The sequence below is a fragment of the Arachis ipaensis genome, chromosome B09 (assembly GCF_000816755.2).
Source record: "Arachis ipaensis cultivar K30076 chromosome B09, Araip1.1, whole genome shotgun sequence".
Taxonomy (NCBI): domain Eukaryota; kingdom Viridiplantae; phylum Streptophyta; class Magnoliopsida; order Fabales; family Fabaceae; genus Arachis; species Arachis ipaensis.
In genome coordinates, this window is record NC_029793.2 from 7376227 (window position 1) to 7394404 (window position 18178).

At 33.3% G+C, this 18178-nt stretch overlaps 3 protein-coding genes across 3 annotated transcripts; all 3 read right to left on the reverse strand.

The window, feature by feature from the left end:
- On the reverse strand, positions 5035–6394 carry LOC107619058 (protein PELOTA 1-like). Its single transcript, XM_016321265.2, has one exon. It carries the CDS (start codon positions 6288–6290, stop codon positions 5139–5141), a length of 1152 nt encoding a protein of 383 aa, XP_016176751.1. The 5' UTR covers positions 6291–6394; the 3' UTR covers positions 5035–5138.
- Positions 8373–10769, reverse strand: LOC107619059. The gene is made up of 4 exons (XM_021110758.1): positions 10430–10769; positions 10233–10323; positions 9070–9144; positions 8373–8786 (listed from the first exon to the last, which is right to left on the reverse strand). The coding sequence occupies exons 1-3, from the start codon at positions 10767–10769 to the stop codon at positions 9111–9113; spliced, it is 465 nt and encodes a 154-aa protein (XP_020966417.1). The 3' UTR covers positions 8373–8786; positions 9070–9110.
- On the reverse strand, positions 13305–14519 carry LOC107614882. Its single transcript, XM_016317008.1, has one exon. It carries the CDS (start codon positions 14517–14519, stop codon positions 13305–13307), a length of 1215 nt encoding a protein of 404 aa, XP_016172494.1.

Here is an 18178-nt window from a genome sequence, read left to right on the forward strand (position 1 = left end):
TATTCCTTAATAATATATTTATATTAAAATATATATTTTTTAATAAAAATTATTTTTAAATTTTATTATTTTAAATCGATTAATCATTAAAAAATTGTATCATTGACCAATTAATTAACTTTTTGACCAATTTTTTAATTCTTTAACCGGTTCATCGCCAATCAATTTATCTAAATCTAATTGATTTAATCACTCATTCTCAATTAGCCAGGTTGCATTGGCTGGTTTGATCTGATTTTTAAAACCATACTTAATATTTTTTGTATCTTTTTATTTTTAATATTAAAATTAATTTATAAAAAATGTAGTAAAAACATTTATGCAAAATATGATACAAACATGATTTTTTTTAATAAAAAATAAAGATAGCTTACTCAGCATGGTAGGTGAGGCAAATGAATGGGATTTGGAGGGTCAGGCGCATGCAACATGAATGAAGGTACGTGGAGCTAACAACCACCACTGCACTCAAAGTTCAACCAACACATGCACAAGGTACTCGTCGACTCTGGCTAGTTTCTTCTTCTACTTGTCACCGTACCCTCATTTCAACCAACTTTATATTCAACCAACAACATGCGTACAAATTTAGTACATCTACGGAGAGGATGAAAAAACAGCAAACAATCTATGACAAATGTTTTTGTGTACAAAATTTACAAAATTTTATTGTTTCTGAGCAGAACAGGTAGAAATTATTGCACATGCATGTGTTAATTTGGTCAAACTTCATTGATTAAACCTAAAATCTTGGCCGCTTGCACAACGATTCAAGTCGCATATAGAAATATAGAATAGTTTCTTACTTTCTTATATTCCCTATTTTAATACAGATATTCAGATAAACCAAAATTGGATTTGGATCCTCTAAAGTTTGAATTTTATTTTAGAGAGTAAAGTGTGATATCTCACAATTGATTTTATAGGTGGGACCAATAATAAATATGAAAGAGAAACTATTTAAAGGCAAAAGATCACATTTTACTCTCTAGAGTGAAATTCAAACTTTAGAAGATCCATATCCACCAAAATTATGCCTATAATTCTAGTCAATAATATGATACATTTAAGAAATTATTGCATATTTTTACTACAAATAAATGAGATGAGTCAAAATAAATTTTATTTTCGTCACATTTCTTTTTTGCCAATTAAACCTTTATCATAAAGAAGCAATTTTCTTTTTATTTGAAATTCCATTTGATATGCATATTATCTTTTTTTTTGTCATATATTTTCAAACTATAATTATAAATTAAAAAAAAATGTATTCATAGATATACATTAGTCCTTATTAATCCGGTGATATTCATAGAAACCATCACATTTGTTTTCGTTAACTTTGGCCTTTGACTTTAGTTTGGCCAATCTAATTAATAATAATTATATCCTAAACTTATATTTGTTTTGAGACGAAAAGGTACCACTGTTTAAAACTAACAATTAACTTGTTTGCTTATAATTACAATTCCCTTGCTTAAAATTACCTTACCACACCACACGGGATAAATATTTATCCCTACTTAATAGGATTTTCATGCATATAATAATTATCCCATGCTTAAATCAGTTAATGTTCATTTCTCTGATGTGATGATTACATTTTGAAACTCAGAAACATTTTTTTCAATCTAGTACCACTCGAATAAATAATAACTGAATACAAAATGGTGAAAACTCAGGTGCAGTTAACTTCATGTGAAATTGATAGTTAAGAACTGTTAGATGATAATTTAATCAAACTTGTCAAATTATTTAACGACTTATATTTATTATATTTACATGAAATTAACTACATTTGAGTTTCTACCATACAAAAGTTAGGATTCCGCAATCTTAGTTAAATCACAACGATTTGAACATGTTCTGATTTTGTTAATAAAATAATAATTATTTTTCAATAAAAATACATGTTTTGATTGAGACAATTTCCGGGATTTGGAGTGGTTTTTAAATCTTTTTTCTGGGTCATGTTTTTTTTGTTGGACGGTGGGTCATGTGGTTTTTAATTTTTGTTGGAAAGGGTGGATCTGCGAAGGATCTTACAATACCTAAAGGCTACATTACAAAAGAAACCGATGTTTTTTTAGGTTTTCTACAATATTCTCCAACCCAACAAATTAAGGACTAATTCATTGCGAATTTAAGTTCTAAAGGCTACATTACAAAAGAAGCCGATATGTTATGTGTTAAAGGAGCCAACATAAAAGGAGCCCAAGACCAAAAAAAAAAAAGAGCCAACATCAGCCCAACTAGCTAGACTATTAACCAAAAGAGTATTCAATGAATAAAAACACCAAGACAAATAAAATGAATAAAAAGGCTTCTCCAAAAACATGAAAACAAAATCCGGATAAGATTACAACTGAATGTCAAACTGTCTTTTTTGGGCTTTTTGCCCCCCTTTAATTCACAAAAACAATTAAGTCTTTTTTTATTATTATTTTAGAGAAAGGATTATCTATGTTGATGATGGATGCAGTAGTAGTAGTGGAAGTTCTTGAAGTTGTGCTTGTACCTGAGGTTTCTGGCTATCTGAATTTCTTTCCATCAATCTTAGAGTGCTACATCAATGTTGACAACATTATTCAGATGAGACTTTTTTCTTCACTTAAGACAATTCTAAGATATTTGAATATCTTAGTCCATTGACAAGCATATCCTAAATTGATACTTGACTTGCCTCTCTTCATTTCAAGCATATGATTAACCATAAAATAAGGTCAATTTATTTCCTTTTCGATCATCATAGCCCAAGCACCATAATATCTTCATTAGACAAAGTTCCGTGATTATGCTTCATTGGAATCAATTCGTAACAGAACAAATACATTAAAATACGCTACTCATTGTTCAAATCATTACAACTTATATTAATTTTAGGATCAATATGTGGCTCCTCATTCTGTTGACTCAACCAATCAACCTATTATATTCATCTCATTCCTCATCTGCTGCTGTAATTTCTCTCGTAAATTTTATCCCATGATAAACTAAAGGAAATTCCATTGTTCAAAATAATTCTATAATGTCATAACTCTAAATGAAACTCAATCATTGGCATGACTTCTTCATTCTCATCCTCTTCATCAACTTCAGAAACAACATACTTTAAAGTATATAAATAGCTCTAACCAAATAGGAATAAGATTCATTGTTAATTTGCACAAAATCAATCAAGTGTTGTGTTTGCAAAGATGCTTCTAGACTAAATCATAATTTCTGCCATGAATGTAATCATCCTTCATGTATTTGGGAGGAACAATCTTCCTTGATTCGTTCTTCACATAATTTTTCAATACTTTTTGAGACGACAGCCACTTTGTCATGTAATGGACTGAAGCAACAAATTGCGTCGCTACAGAATTTTTACTCTCAATCCTAAGTCTCTTTGCATTTTTAATTCTGTTCATTTTAGAAATATTGGTTCAGTGAGTTTTGTAGAAATTTTGATAAAGATCAATAATATGTATGTAGCTTGGAGTGAGTGTGTTGATGAAATAAGAGAAACTGAAGAGAGAAATTTTTTGTTTTTAGACAGAGAAGAGAGATTTTGCATCCATGAAGGTTTTTGTTTCGAAAACTGAAAGTTTGAATATGGAGATTAAGTGCACAATATATAGTCCCGTGAGCATTCCAATGGAATGTTATCCAAATTCAATCCATTGGATACGAAATAAAATCCATATTTTCATTCTTAATTGCATTACCAATCGATTAGTATTCATAAAAAATCGATTGGATACGGATAAAAATTGATTTTCTCACTTAACAATGGTTTTGCTTTATTATTCTCGCCATCTTTAAATTTCATATTAAAAAATTTAATGATAATAAATCGATGTGTATGTTTGACAAATCGATTTGTAGACGGCCAAATTATTCAAATAATATTAGAATTGTTGATTATGATATGCCTTAACTCTACGTGAATTTTCAAATTAAAAAAAAAAATTAGGGTTTAAAATTGTGCTGATTTTTTTAGATTGTCAAACATCAAAATAATTTTTTTTTTAAAAAATCGATTGACCAAGTAAATTGGAATAGAAGAAACATGTAGCTTTCACTATTTCAATCGATTTTATTAAAACACAGTCAATTTGTTTATCTGTTAAATTGATTAATATGAGTTTGCAATCCATTAACTGATCCTAATTGTTATTTACTAATAGATTGATATCACATTAAATCGATTGGATTAAACGCAAACACGATTTTCATATCGTCTATGCATCGAAAAAATCAAAACAACGAATAACAATGTAAAAAATCTCGTTAATTCACATTATTTTTTTTCCTTCGTTCTATGTTTAATGTTAAATCTTAATTTTATAATATAAGTTTGAATTTCAAAAACCAAATTAGTTGAAGGACTCCATGATCATATTCATAGAGTAAAATTAAGGTTATCATGAATGGAGGTCAAATTAGTTGAAGGACCCCATGATCGTATTTATAGAGTAAAATTAAGGTTATTATTAATGAAAGTTTTATTTTTTTTATTGTTTTTAATTATTAATAATATAAATATATAATAACAAAAATATAAATGATGAATAATAAAATAATAATTTATAAAATAAAAGATAAATTTTAAATGTACTCCGTACTCAGAAAGAATGAGAAAAAGAGAGAGGAGAGAGTATGTATCTCGTATTAAGGAGGGTTCTTTTTTAAAGTGTTTAGAAAAGTCATCCAAGGTTTCTTTTAAAAATAAGATCATTGATGCAAAAAAATCTAAAGTTTTTATATTAGTAGGGTCTTTTATCTTGAGATGGTATCGCGACGGTGACAAACATGGCATTTGGGTATTTTTTTGTTAAATTTGATATTGATGCAAAAAAAATGATGATTCTTTTAGTGATCGAAAAAATAATGAACTTTCCTAAAAGTTACTATAATATTTTTTTTAATAAGAATATTCTTTGTACAACAAATTAAATCACCAATTAATATATTTATGTATAGATATATATAATTTAATATATTTTTATATTTTAATATATATTATATATTAATGATTGATTATTTTTACTGATTTTAATTAAATATCGTATATAACTATATAAATAATCAAGTTAAATTATGATAATTAATCAAGCTAGACAATTAATTAAGAGAAATTATAAAACCTTGCTCTAATAAGCATCATCATCAAAAGCAGGCAACGGGAACCTGAGAATAGCAGCAACACCGGTGAGTTGCTGCAACTGCTCTGCCAGAACATGCATGGAAGAGTACACCAAAGCGTCCCCACCACTATTCTTAACCGCCTTCACCAAACAATCGTACCTCTTCCTTGTGGCAACCTCATCATTCCGATACAGCTCATCACTTATCAGAAGCGTTTCAATGGCTCCCATCTCCTGAGCATTCTCCACGCTCTTCAGTCCGTAGCAAGCGCGATCCGAGTCACTCGAAACCATGTCCCAAACCTTCCTCAGTGCCCTAATCTGCAACCCTACCTTGCTGTCCTTCATAAGGTCCATCACGGTGCTTTCTCCCAAAAGATCCTTTAAATCGCCGTTGCAACCACCACCAGCAGCCACCACGATCCTTCCTATGTTTTCTTCTACGCTTCTCATCTTCATCCTCTTTGCCTCCGATATCATAAACCTTCGAAACTTGTCCTTTTTCAAATCCTCGCTTGCAATCACAGTGTTCTTAACCTTGTTCAGATCCACGTGCTTTATGAACGCCGAGAAAACCTCGCGGAAGAACACGTTCTTAGTGTTTGAAGAAGGAGATGAAGATGAAGACTTTCTTCCTGCGGTCCCGGAAGAAGAGGTTTCAACCTTGGAAACCATGGCAGTTACGCCTTTTCCAATCAGATAAATCTCAGCATGGTCTTGTTGAAAGAGAGTTACTGCGAGTTCCGCGTCGGGACAAACTTCGTGGTTCTCTCGTTCCTGGAGAGCCTCGACGACGTCGTGCTTCCAGATCTTCTTGTGGAGCTCGAAGGGTTTGTTGCACTCCAACGTGAGGGTGTGGAAGGATCCGACGGCGACGTAACCGTTGGGCTCGAGGTTGCGTCCGGTGACGCGAAGGGTGGAAGAGTCCTTGTCGAAGTCGCGGCCGGTGACCTTGAGGTGGACGGAGAGCCTGACGCGTGAAGCGGTGGTGTTCTTGCCGTCGTGGAGTTGGTGGTGGACCTTCCGGGAGGTATCGGATGTGACGTAATCGCCGGGGTTGATGATGTTGTAGAGGATCCATAGGTCGTCGGATTCTTCAGGGATTATGATCACTCTTCCCATTTGGTTCACTGCGAACTCTTTTTCCTTTAGTTTCATTCTTCCTTTTTTGCTTAGCTCACAATTTCTGGTGAATATTGGAACCTTTTTTTTTTGGTGATGAATAATGTGCGCCTTCTACTGTATGTATGTATGTGTGGGGTTTATATAGGGTGACTTGCCCGTGTTGTGTTTGTTGTTGCAAATTGTAGTTTGGTGATTAATTTATTGGTTGAAAGGTGTTGTTTAATTTAAAAGTATAAAAATAGATAATTTTTAAAGATATAAAATTTATTATAAAAGATAAATTAGATAAAATTTAGGGCTTGTTTGGGTGAGATTTTAAGAAAAGATCTTTTTCGAGTTATCTTTTTTTAAAAGATCTTATAGAGAAGTAAAAATAATTTTATGTTTGGATATCTCATGTAAAAAGGTCTTCTTATCAATCAATTATATTTGGGTATAACAATATAAAAGTACTTTTTTATTTATTTATTACATAAAAAACATCTTTTTTTTTAAGGAAAAAAGATCTTTTAAAAAAAGATGTAAATTACAGCTTTTCAAAAAAGATTTTTTTTTTATTTTACTAGTACTTTTACTTTTACTACTATAAATTTGCCAAACACGTTAAAAAATAAAAAAAAATAATAAAAAAAAATTTTTTAACAAAATAATGGTGCCCAAAAATGTACTTAATCATCAGTTCATAAGCACCGTAAAATTGAATTTGGAAGTTTTGAATTCTTGTAGATCTTGCTTTAGGATATGATTAGTTTTTTTGGCTGGGGAAAAAATAAACGATTCTTTATTTTGAGTACAAGGTAGATATTGAATTTGAATTTTGTGGATTCTTTCCTTGCTTTATTTCGTCTTGGGTTAATATACAACCAAGAAAAGCAAAGAAAACGAACATAAATAAAATACGGCCAAGAATTCGACGGTTCAACCAGGTTTAGATTATTAAATAGTCTTAAATTCTTAATAATAAAATATATTTTTTAATTTTTTTAATAATTATTATATAATTTTATTTACAAATTAAATATAAAGATAAAAGATTGTATTTAAATGGTATGAATTAGTCATTTAAGTTGATGTAATATTAGACAAATAAATTTAGACACTATTTTAGTATTTTTAATTCTGTTTTAATATACCACTAACTAGACAAATAAATATATATTAATATCAGCTTTTACTTTTAAGTAATTATCTAGGAACTTGGCAGTGTTAGGTTTTTAGTTTTTTTTGTAGAGACAGAGAGTACCATTTTTTATATACAAATAACAATTTATTTTTTGTAGTTAGTAAACCGGTTTTCAATTTGAATATGGAAGTAAAAGAAGTGTTGGACTTGGGGGTGTTTCACCTCGTTGTGGGATCAGAGGAAGCAGAATTCGGACCCTACGACTTGTCTCTCAAAATGTAAAAAAAAAATTACTCAGAATAAAAAAAAGGAGAGTCCGAATTCCACATTTCAGATTTCAAAATTTCAGATTTCAAATTCCATAAGTTGCAAATCGGACCATGCGATTTGTGAAGCAAAATTTCATGACCAAAGAACTCGCATGGTCTGAGTCGTGTACTATGAGTTTTTTCAAATTTTTAACACAAATCGGAGGGTCCGATTTGTGTATTCTGAATTTTTTTCAACTTTTTAAACATAAATCGGAGAGTCCAATTTGTGTACTCCCACAATTTTAAAAAACACCAAAAATTACCATGTTAAAATATATCACTCATTTTGCTTTCATATCAAAATTTTTTAGCCTTTTTAATTAGATCGGTTAAAAAAATTACAAAAAAATATATTTAATATAAAATCACCAAATTTTGAATAAAAATATCTTTTTTTGGTCATACTTGTAAAAAATTAATCAAAATTTAACATTTTAAGCATTTACATTTAGGATAAAACACTGTATAAATCAAAAGCAATTCAATATTGTATGAATCATCCAAAATTAAAAATGTTACGGGGATCCACGCATGTTACTATATAAATCGAATTAACCTAATTTGAATTATAAATTATAGTAGTAAATCGAATTAAGTTGTATCAAATTATTAGGGTTTAGGTAATTCAAAGTAGGTAGCTTCGATTTACTAAACTATCCACATGATTTCAGACCACCCATAGTAAACCAAATTAGTGGATTTTGATTTAGCTCATGGTTTTTGTACATAGTAAATCGAATTGGACAAATTTGAATTACATATACTAAATCGATACATGCTGATTCGATTTAGTAGTACTCGAGCTCTAATGTAAAGCTATACAATCTCATTCGATTTACTTGTGTTATCCCTATACATAGAATTCGGAATCGCTTGATACGAATTACCAATCTACACACCATACCCCACAAAAACGAAAAATTCAGAAAGTAAGGCAAGCTAAGCTATACTACAAGATTGATACTGCGGAAATAGAAGATGACCCAAATCGAATTTATCGGTTGGACGGAGTTGTAAACCTTGCATAGCTTTGTCTCTTCTTTCCAGTTAATACTTAATACATCAAATTCTTGTTCACAGAGAAATCCCAACCATCTAAAAGATGCCAATTAAATATATAAATAAATTGAAATCCTCTCCAGAACTAAAATAATCATATTGTTATAAAATTTCATAAGACAAAAATACATAAGTGAAAAATTAAAAGATAACAGCCAAATAGCAATCACAAAGAGCAGAGCCATTTGTCCTAATTGGCTTTTGAAACTAACAGTTTAAAACTACATTATACACATAACTCTGACTAAGCCAATTAGATTCCAGCCACAATACAGTTCTACAAAATTTAATCAGAGTGCAGCACATAACATTAACATACCTTAACTGCAAGTTCTCCAAGAGCCCAGCATGCATTATTTGCTATTGAAATAGCCTCTTTAACCTTAGAAATTTCCTGTATAGATAACATAGTACATTAGTACCGAGAGAGAAATTATACCATCTTAATTAGGTCTACTCTCTTTAATGATACTTTTCTAAGTCTTCTACAAGTCATCATCAAATCACCGAGAGAAATTATACCATCTTAATTTATTCATTCAAACTTCAAATGTATTTATTTTCTCCCTAAAGTTATAGCTAACAGCATCTTATGAAACATGAGAATGCTGTTGAGATGGCACAAATTACTTAAAAGAACCAAACTATATTAAAATTGTACCCAAAAAAAAAAAGGAATTCCAACACATAAAAGGGTATCGGCACAAGTGAGAGATGATTAATTGAGGACCAACTTAAGGACAGTCAACAATTCCAATAACTTGAAATCACATTCCTGCACCAAGTATTAAACTACAATAACACTGCTGATTTACAAGCTTCACCTATATTTCTCTTTGAACATCAGTTTTTTTTTTTCTCCCACCCAAAAAACTTGAAGGATGGAACCTTCTGCACGATTAACAGTGCTCGCAAAAGGGAAAGATGAATATGAATTGAATGGAAGATTAACCGTCAAGATAAAGAAAGACAATCTCGATTTGGAAACCTTCCATGGGAAGCTATTAAAAATAACATACCTGATTCAACTTCCCAGCAACAGCTTCAGCTAGAGTTCCAATGGCATCATATACAATTCTGATATTTTGTCTCTAAGGTTTAGAACAAGAAATCACAACTGTGTATTGTCATTGCAATCAAAAGACGAACGTCAGAATAAAACCTGATATTTCCCAAACGCTAGCATCAGGTGCTTCGATATAATTTCTACACCGTTTGAGATATCTACATATTATATGCACATTCTTAAATTTCAGAACCCCCAAATTAAAAAGCCTAAAATTGGAACCTTAAACCTCCCAAATTTCAGAACTATACATCACTGACCTGCGTTTACGGAATTTGTTAACTATTCAGAATAGAACAGAACAGAAATGAATAAACACCAACTAATGATTTCATTTTCAAGCAGCTGAACACACACGCACGCACACTGCTTAAAACAGAAAATCATAAGAACCAAAATTGAAGGCATGCACAAACCAGAGTAAGCAAAACGCAAGTTGAAGCAAATTCGCAGAGTAGCACTGTTGCACACACATGCCATTATAATAGCCCTGTTCTTGAGAACACCCTTATCAAATCAAACAATGCAAGCTGATAAGCAAAGGTGAATCAAATCAGAACCCTAAAATCGGAACCCTCTCAAATTTTAGAACCAAATGAAGGTGAATACATACCTTCTCGACGACGGTGAGCGAAGAGAGGACGATGCTGAGTGCAGATCTTCCCGATGGTGAGCTCGAAGTGACAGCCAGAGCAGAAGGATGAAGAGGAGCGACGATTCTCCAGTGGCGAAGTGGTGTGCGTGAGTGGTGAGTGGGAAGTGGGGAAGAGGGGCGACGGTGACGGCGTGAGGGTGACGAGTGACGGCGTGGGGAAGAGGCACCGGCGTGAGGGTGACGAGTGACGGCGTGAGAGTGAGCTTTCTCTGATTTTTTGGTGAAGCTCAATGGCGCGCGAAGGGGAAAAGGGGAAAATGGAGAAAGGAGGCCAGGTCACGTTTAAGTGTATTAACATGGTGAAAAGGGGATAAAAATTTACAAAGTGTTGGTGTATATTTACTTATTTAGTCCTATTAGGTAATATTTTTTAGAGTGAATACCTCATCCGACCCTTGACAATTATCTCGAAAGGGCAACGAGGCCCCCAAGAAAAAAAACACCTAATCCGGCCCCTGATAATTTTTTTTGGGACTGATTAGTTCCTGTGCTAAAAAAAATAACATTGATTTTTTTTTTGGCACAGGGGCCTCGTTGTCCTTTCGAAGTAATTGTCAGGGGCCGGGTTGGGATTTTTTTTTTTTGTTAGGGACCTCGTTGTCTTTCGAGGTAATTGTCAAGGGCTGATTTGGGTTTTTCTCTATTTTTTAAAGCACACCTGAAACTTGACAAATAGCTTATCCTTCAAAAGTTTTTTTTTTTGTGGTAAAAAGTGAATATATAATTCTTAAGATAAGGCTACATTTTATAAGTGATATTTATAATATTTAAGGAGACACTTTTCAAATGATGTTACAAATGTGTTTTTTATTCTCCTTAAAAAAGGAAATATGGAAAAAAACGTAGTCTATTCCAGGAATAGATTACGTTTTTCAAATGTAACTTAAAAAAAGTGTGGTTGAATGAGTGTTTTTCTTGTAGTAATATTGCTGGTATCGTACTTGAAGATGTTAGTAAATATTTTTTTTATTTTCTTGAAAAAGTAAATTATTGTTAGTGATACTAAATCGGTTAGAATTTGATTATTAGAATTATTATAATATTTATTTAGGAGTAATAGTATGTTAAATCATTGTTAGTGATATTAAATCGCTTATAACTTGAGTATTAGAATTATTAGAATCTTTAAATTTCAAATAGTAGTTAGATTATTGATATAATGATAGTAGTGTATTAAAAGATTGAGATCACAAATGTATGTTGGATAAAGAGTAACTAGATATGTTGACTAGTAATTTTAACAAGTTTTGATATAGTTTGTGAGTTTTTATCAAGGTTGCGAGAACTGAATTGGTCAACAAACCGGTAAAATAACTAGTTTAATGGTTCAAAAGTTCAACTAAAATTCAACCAGTTTAATTAAATATAAAATAAAATTATTAAAAATTTAATATATACTTTTAAATATTTAAATTCAATATTTTTTAAATTGATAAAATTCAAAATTTTATAATTTTATATAAAAAATTATCCATTAAAAATTCAGAAACAATTTTAAAAATCAACATTTATAACTAACAAAAATCAAAATGCATATAATACTACTAACAGTTATTCCAATTTCATAAAAATAATAATAAAAATATAACAATCATAGTTTTTTATTGCGGATGGCGGCTAATGGCGGTGAGCCAAAAATCCGCCATAAAGTTATAGCGGATGGCGTTGCAAAAAATGGCGGAAATGGCGAAATTACCTAAAATCCACATATATGTACAAAAAAATATGCAGAAAAATTACAAATATAATAAACTATAAAATCTATCTATATAAGCAACTTTCTAGTCATAAAACATCTAATTAATATAGCAAATATAGTAGCAAATTTAGCAAATAAATATAACATCAAGTTCAAATCATAACTCAAAAGTCATAAACAAGCCATAAAATAGAAGACATAAAACATAAAAACTATAAACCATCTACATTCTAGCTCTCATCAAATTCATCCAAATTAACACGATTATTATCGTGTCCCTCTACCCCTTCATCATCCTCTGATTCAGTATTATTGAATTGAATCTCCTCTTCTTGTTCTTCTTTATTTTCAGAATCCTCTTCATCTTCAAATTCTGGTTCTTCTTCCTCTTCCACAATTACTGCTTTTCCTTTTTCTTTTTTTGAAGCCTTAAACCCACTTGGTCCACCCTTTGCACCACCTCTTGCAGTTGCAGGTTCTTTTCTTTTTCTATTTTGTTGTCTTCTAGTATATGTCGTAGGCTCATGTCCTCCCATTGCTTCAAAAACAAGGTTCCAACTCAAAGTGTTGTCATCTTGATGAACCAAATCAGTATCATCATCCATATTATCATCATCTCGAAAGGTGGCAGTCCCAATTTCTCCCACTAACCACTCATTACACTCATCAATGTCATTGAGTGCAATAGGGTCAACTTCATCTTTAAGGTTGTACCTCTCGAGAGTTGTTGGTTATACTTTATGAAGACCAAACTCTCCATCCTTTCATGATCAAGCCTATTTCTTTTCTTAGTATGAATATGCTCAAATATACTCCAATTGCGCTCACATTCAGAAGCACTACAAGTCAAGCTCAAGATCTTGATAGTAAGGTCTCGCATGTTCGAAGTTTCATGCCCATATGTCCGCCACCAAAATGCTATAAAATTAAAATAAATTTGTCTAAGCCTTTAATCGAACTAAATTTATAAAGCTTTGTAAAATTTATAACAATCTTACCGGGTGAAAGCTTTTTCCTCTGAGATTTTGCAAAGGATGATCCAAAAAGTCCATAGCCGGCCTTATATAGTGCTTGCTCCTCCAATATCTTCTCTTGCGCAGCTATACTTGACACCAATCTAGTGATGCACTCAAACTATCCCTTTGTAACTTCTAAATCCAATTCGATACGAGGATTATCATAAAACAACTCCGGATTCAGAAAATGACCAGCTGCATGCAACGGACGATGAAGTTTGCAATTCCATCTGTTGTCAACGATTTTAAAAACTTCAGAATATTTGCTCACATCATTAGAAAATGTTTTCATGATGCATTCCTTTGCCTTCTCCATTGCTTCATATATATAACCCATTGGCGGCTTCTTCTCCCCATCAACAAGTCGAAGCACCCGAACAAGAGGCCCCATGATCTTAAGGGTGTACTTGACATGATTCCAAAAGGAGGGCCTAATAATAATCTTTGTTGCCTCCCTCCCCTTTGCCTCCCTTGACAACTTATTCCTTACCCACTCATCTGAAGTGAACATTCTTCTTAGATTTTCTTTCTCTTTATAAAGCCTTTCCAAAGAGAGAAATGAAGTGGCAAATCGGGTGACTGCATGCCTCACCAATTCCTTGCCATTTGTGAATTGTCTCAACATGGATAAAGTGCTAGAGTGGCTATAAGTGAAGCTAACCAAAGAAATGACACTTTTTATGGTTTTTTGGATTAATGGTAACTTCCCAATGTCTTCAAGTATCAAATCCAAACAATGGGCAGCACACGGGGTCCAAAACAAATTCGGTCTTTTCTCCATCAGCAACTTACCGGCTAGAACATAGTTGCTCCTGTTGTCAGTTACAACTTGAACAACATTTTGCTCCCCAATTTCCTCAACAATACCATCAAGAAGTTCAAACATTTTTTCACCCATCTTCACATAATCAGAGGCATCAATAGACTTCAAAAACATTGTCCTAGCAGGAGAGTTTACAAGAAAATTGATAATGCTCCGTTGTCTCTTATCCGTCCAAGCATCTGACATAATAGAGCAGCCATACTTTTCCCATTGTTTCTTATGACTCTTCAACAAGTCTTTGGTGTATTCTAATTCCTCATTAAGGAGTGGAACCCTTAGAGCATAATAAGTGGGAGCAGGTAAATTAGGACCAAAGCTTCCAACAGTCCACAACATTTCTTGAAAGCTCTTCAACCTCACTGGATTCAATGGAATCCCAGCTTGGTAGAACCACCGGACTATGTATCGATGAACTCTACGAACCGCTTCCTTATTACATGCTTCCTTGATATTCTGTTGCCTCAATTTCTCCTTCTTGTTTCTTGCAATGGCAGTTTCGGGTCTTTTCATAAATAAGTCTATTGGACCTCTCATAGAACTTGCCCCCCTCTAGCTGCTGCCATTGGAGTTGAATTTGAAATTTCATCAATTCTTTGAGCATCTTTTTCTGACAATCCAAAACCCAAACTATCTAAATCAAGCTCCCTAGCATTGACACTATGTTCCTCAGTGCTTGCCGGCGTAGAACTGTGTCTTCCTCAATTTTTTTCTGGTTGTAGAACTCCCATAATTCAGCAATAACATCCTTTGAGACCATTTTACATCCAACAACATTCCCAGGCTTAATCATTAAGTGCTCCTTTGCCCGTGTAATTCCTCCTCTCATAATTTTTCCACAAAAATTACATATGGTGTCATTGGTATTTCTCTCTTCTACAGCACTAACATATTTCCACCCTAGATGGCACGGACAGCAGCTGCAGGACGAGCAGCAGTTCCAACAGCATGGCCAGGGCAAAGGCAGGGGCATCAGAATTACGGGCTGGTCTAGAAGTTGACATGGTAAAGTGAGCTGAAAGGAAAAAAAATTGGAAGAAGAGAGGTTTATGAGGGAAGAGAAGGAGACAGTGAAATGAGTGAACTGAATGAAAAAAAAAAGGAACTGTAACTTCTACGAACCAGAAAAAAGAGGGAACTGTGGTGATGAGCGGCGGTGACTACCAGGGGTGACGGTCGGCGACGAACGGCAATAGGCGTCGGCGACGGATGGCGACAGGCGGTGGCTAAGATCGGCGATGATGGGAGGCAGAGAGAAGAGAGAAAGAGAACAGAGAGAAAGAGCCGTTTTGGACGTTCAGAGAGGAAGACTCGTTTTTTAACTGAAGCGGCTGAACCTGGGTTACATGTATCATTTAGAGTTTTGCTAAATTACCCAATTACCCTCAATTTTTTTTGAAAAATAAAAAAAAACCCGCCATTTTCGCCATTTTCATGGCGGACCGCCATGGCGCCACCGCAATTGCGGCGCCTTTTGCCCCACCGTGATAAGCACGTCGCAGTGGCCTACATATGGCGGCGAGGTCAAATCCCGCCACGCCATTCCGCCATAGCGCCGCCATGGCCGCTATTTTAAAACACTGATAACAATAGCATAAATAATGCATTGAAATACTGCACCATGACACCATCAACTTAAAATTAAAAAAAAATCAATAACCTAGAATCAACAACTTAGAAAAAAAATCAATCTTACAATTTCAAGAAATCACTGAAAAAGATTAAATAAATAAAGACCAATCAAAAGATTCAAAACTCTTAAACGGACTAAGAAATCCAATTAACCAACTTAAAACAACAAAAATCTAAGAAAAAATCTGAAATTTTAATATCCATAAAATTAATTCCGAATCTGATGTCCATACAATTAACTCAAAATCCATACAATTAACGCAACAGTGAGATCATTCGTCTCTTCTAAGTGAAGGAATGCAACTTGAACTCCTTGCAATGACTCATTTCTTTAGTCTATTTTATTCTTCTTCAACATAGCTTTCATAGCTACAGCTTGGAACAAAACAGGAAAAGCAATAGCATACTTGATGAACCTAACACAAGTGTTCATGTAATAGAAAAGAACTAAAGCAATATCATACTTCCAATCAAGTATTTAACAAAATTCTTCCAATCACCCAAAATCCAAAAATAGAAAACTCAGCATCAAAAGTCAGAAAATCCAAAAACAGAAAAACTAAGCATATAATCAAGATTCAGAATCATATAAGCAACAACCCAACTCAAAACAGAAAAATCCAAACTCAGCATCCAAACTAAATTCAGGTTTTGAACTCAAATCTGCCCTAAATTATTATTATTATTATTATTGAACTTATATAGCAAAATTCAATATACCAAAATTCAAAATTAAAAATTTAAAATCCTAATATTAAATTTATTCAAAATTACAGAACCTTTAATCTATATAATTAACAAAATAAAAAAAATTGAAAAGCAGAACAAGAACTCATAAGAAAAATTGAAAAACTCTGCACCTAAAGCTCTAAACTGAAATTTGCCCTAAATTTCTCACTGAATAAAAAATCAATTGAAAACAAAAACAAAAAAACCCATGAACTCAATAACCTCAGCGTCAGCAACCCAGTTCATACCGTTTTGTCACCAAACGTCCAAACTAAATAAACGAAATTCATTGAAAAACAAAGATGTTATGTTAAGAGCACAGAAGGCCAGAAGACGACGACCAGATGCCCGACGATGACCAGACAACGCTGATGACCAGGATGACAAGCCGATGACCAGACGACGCCAACTCCAGACGCTTCGGAGTTCAGAGATCAAAACAACGACGCTAGTGACAGCTGCCTCATCTGCGATGGTGACTTTCGATCCAGCATTTGTTGGAGGTGATGATGGCGTTTGTTGGAGCCTTGGAGGTGACTGTCTTCGAAGAGGAAATTAGGGTTGGGATTTGGGACTTTTCGAAGAGGAGAAGGTGGCTCACTTAGCAGCGTTCAATTTCATTCAGCATTTCAGCACCTTTTTCCTTTTTTTTAAAGGCGTCAAAACGACGCCATTTGGTGGCTGGGTTGGAAAACTGGCGCTTGCTAAAATCTGGCCGGTTCAACCGGTTTTTTCACTAATTTTTTGTAAAACGGTCTTACATGTGATCAAACTGACCAGATGATCGGTTTCCAGTTGAACCGGTTAGTCTGATCCGATTTTTAAAACTTTGGTTTTTATTGTTATAAGTTTAATGAGGTTAGAAATTTTGTGGAGTTTAATTTAATTTAATTTAATTTAATTTAATTTATTTTAATTTAATTTGGATTTTAAATTTTGGATTAAGTAGGTAGTAGAACATTAGCAAGAATTTAGAATGACTTAATTTATTTAAAAATTGAATTATTAAATGTTAGATTAACGAGGTACTACAATTTTAGTTATATACTAAAAGGTTTAGCTTTATGGCGTAAATAGTAGGTTAACAATGTTTTGTTAGAACTATTTTTCGCTTAAAATTATGTATTTTAGGTAATTGTTATTTTCGAAAGTGTTATGATTCTAATTGAATTTTTTTATTGTCATGCAGCCCATCGTTGTATCATGAGTATGAGGAGGCAGCATGGTATGCCATTAGATGATAGGATCACGTTGTACCTGCAGATGGCTGGCCTGACCCATCTTGCAAGGCTCAGCAACCATTGGTTTAGTTTAAACGAGCCATTAGTGAGTGCATTTGTGAAGAGATAGTGTCTGGAGACACATATATTTTATCTGCCGTTCGGGGAGTGTACGATTACGCTACAGGATGTAGCTTACCAGCTAGGACAATTGCAACAAGCAATGTACCACCGTATTTTTCGTATAAGTGGGTCTTGTCAATACTAACCAACGAATTACAATGTTGGAAGGCCTTGATACATGGTAAGAATGTCCAAAAAAGACGGTCGAAATAAGCATGGGACTCATCGACTTGCTGACCCACTTGCACAGGACTCGTCCTCAATACTGCAACACTACCCGACATCGTCATCTGCACACCAAGTACCCATTGTGCTAACTCATTATATGAATCTTTTCAAACTCTATAAATCTAGTTCATGGCCTTTTGCTTGCCAACCAAATCCTCCTGTAAGTCGGTATAAACCCAAAATGTGAATCTGCGCATTCAACAGTACCTTGATCGACACGGCAGCATTGGCCCTAATCAT

What these genes read in the sequence shown, in the direction of transcription:
- LOC107619058 (XM_016321265.2), bottom strand. Translation starts at nt 6,290, where the DNA reads ATGAAACTAAAGGAAAAAGAGTTCGCAGTGAACCAAATGGGAAGAGTG.
- LOC107619059 (XM_021110758.1), bottom strand. Translation starts at nt 10,769, where the DNA reads ATGTTAATACACTTAAACGTGACCTGGCCTCCTTTCTCCATTTTCCCC. An exon ending in CGCTCACCGTCGTCGAGAAG is followed by an intron (nt 10,324 to 10,429) that starts GTATGTATTCAC and finishes TGATTTGATAAG; the next exon opens with GGTGTTCTCAAGAACAGGGC. An exon ending in CTTGCGTTTTGCTTACTCTG is followed by an intron (nt 9,145 to 10,232) that starts GTTTGTGCATGC and finishes TTATCTATACAG; the next exon opens with GAAATTTCTAAGGTTAAAGA.
- LOC107614882 (XM_016317008.1), bottom strand. Translation starts at nt 14,519, where the DNA reads ATGAAAAGACCCGAAACTGCCATTGCAAGAAACAAGAAGGAGAAATTG.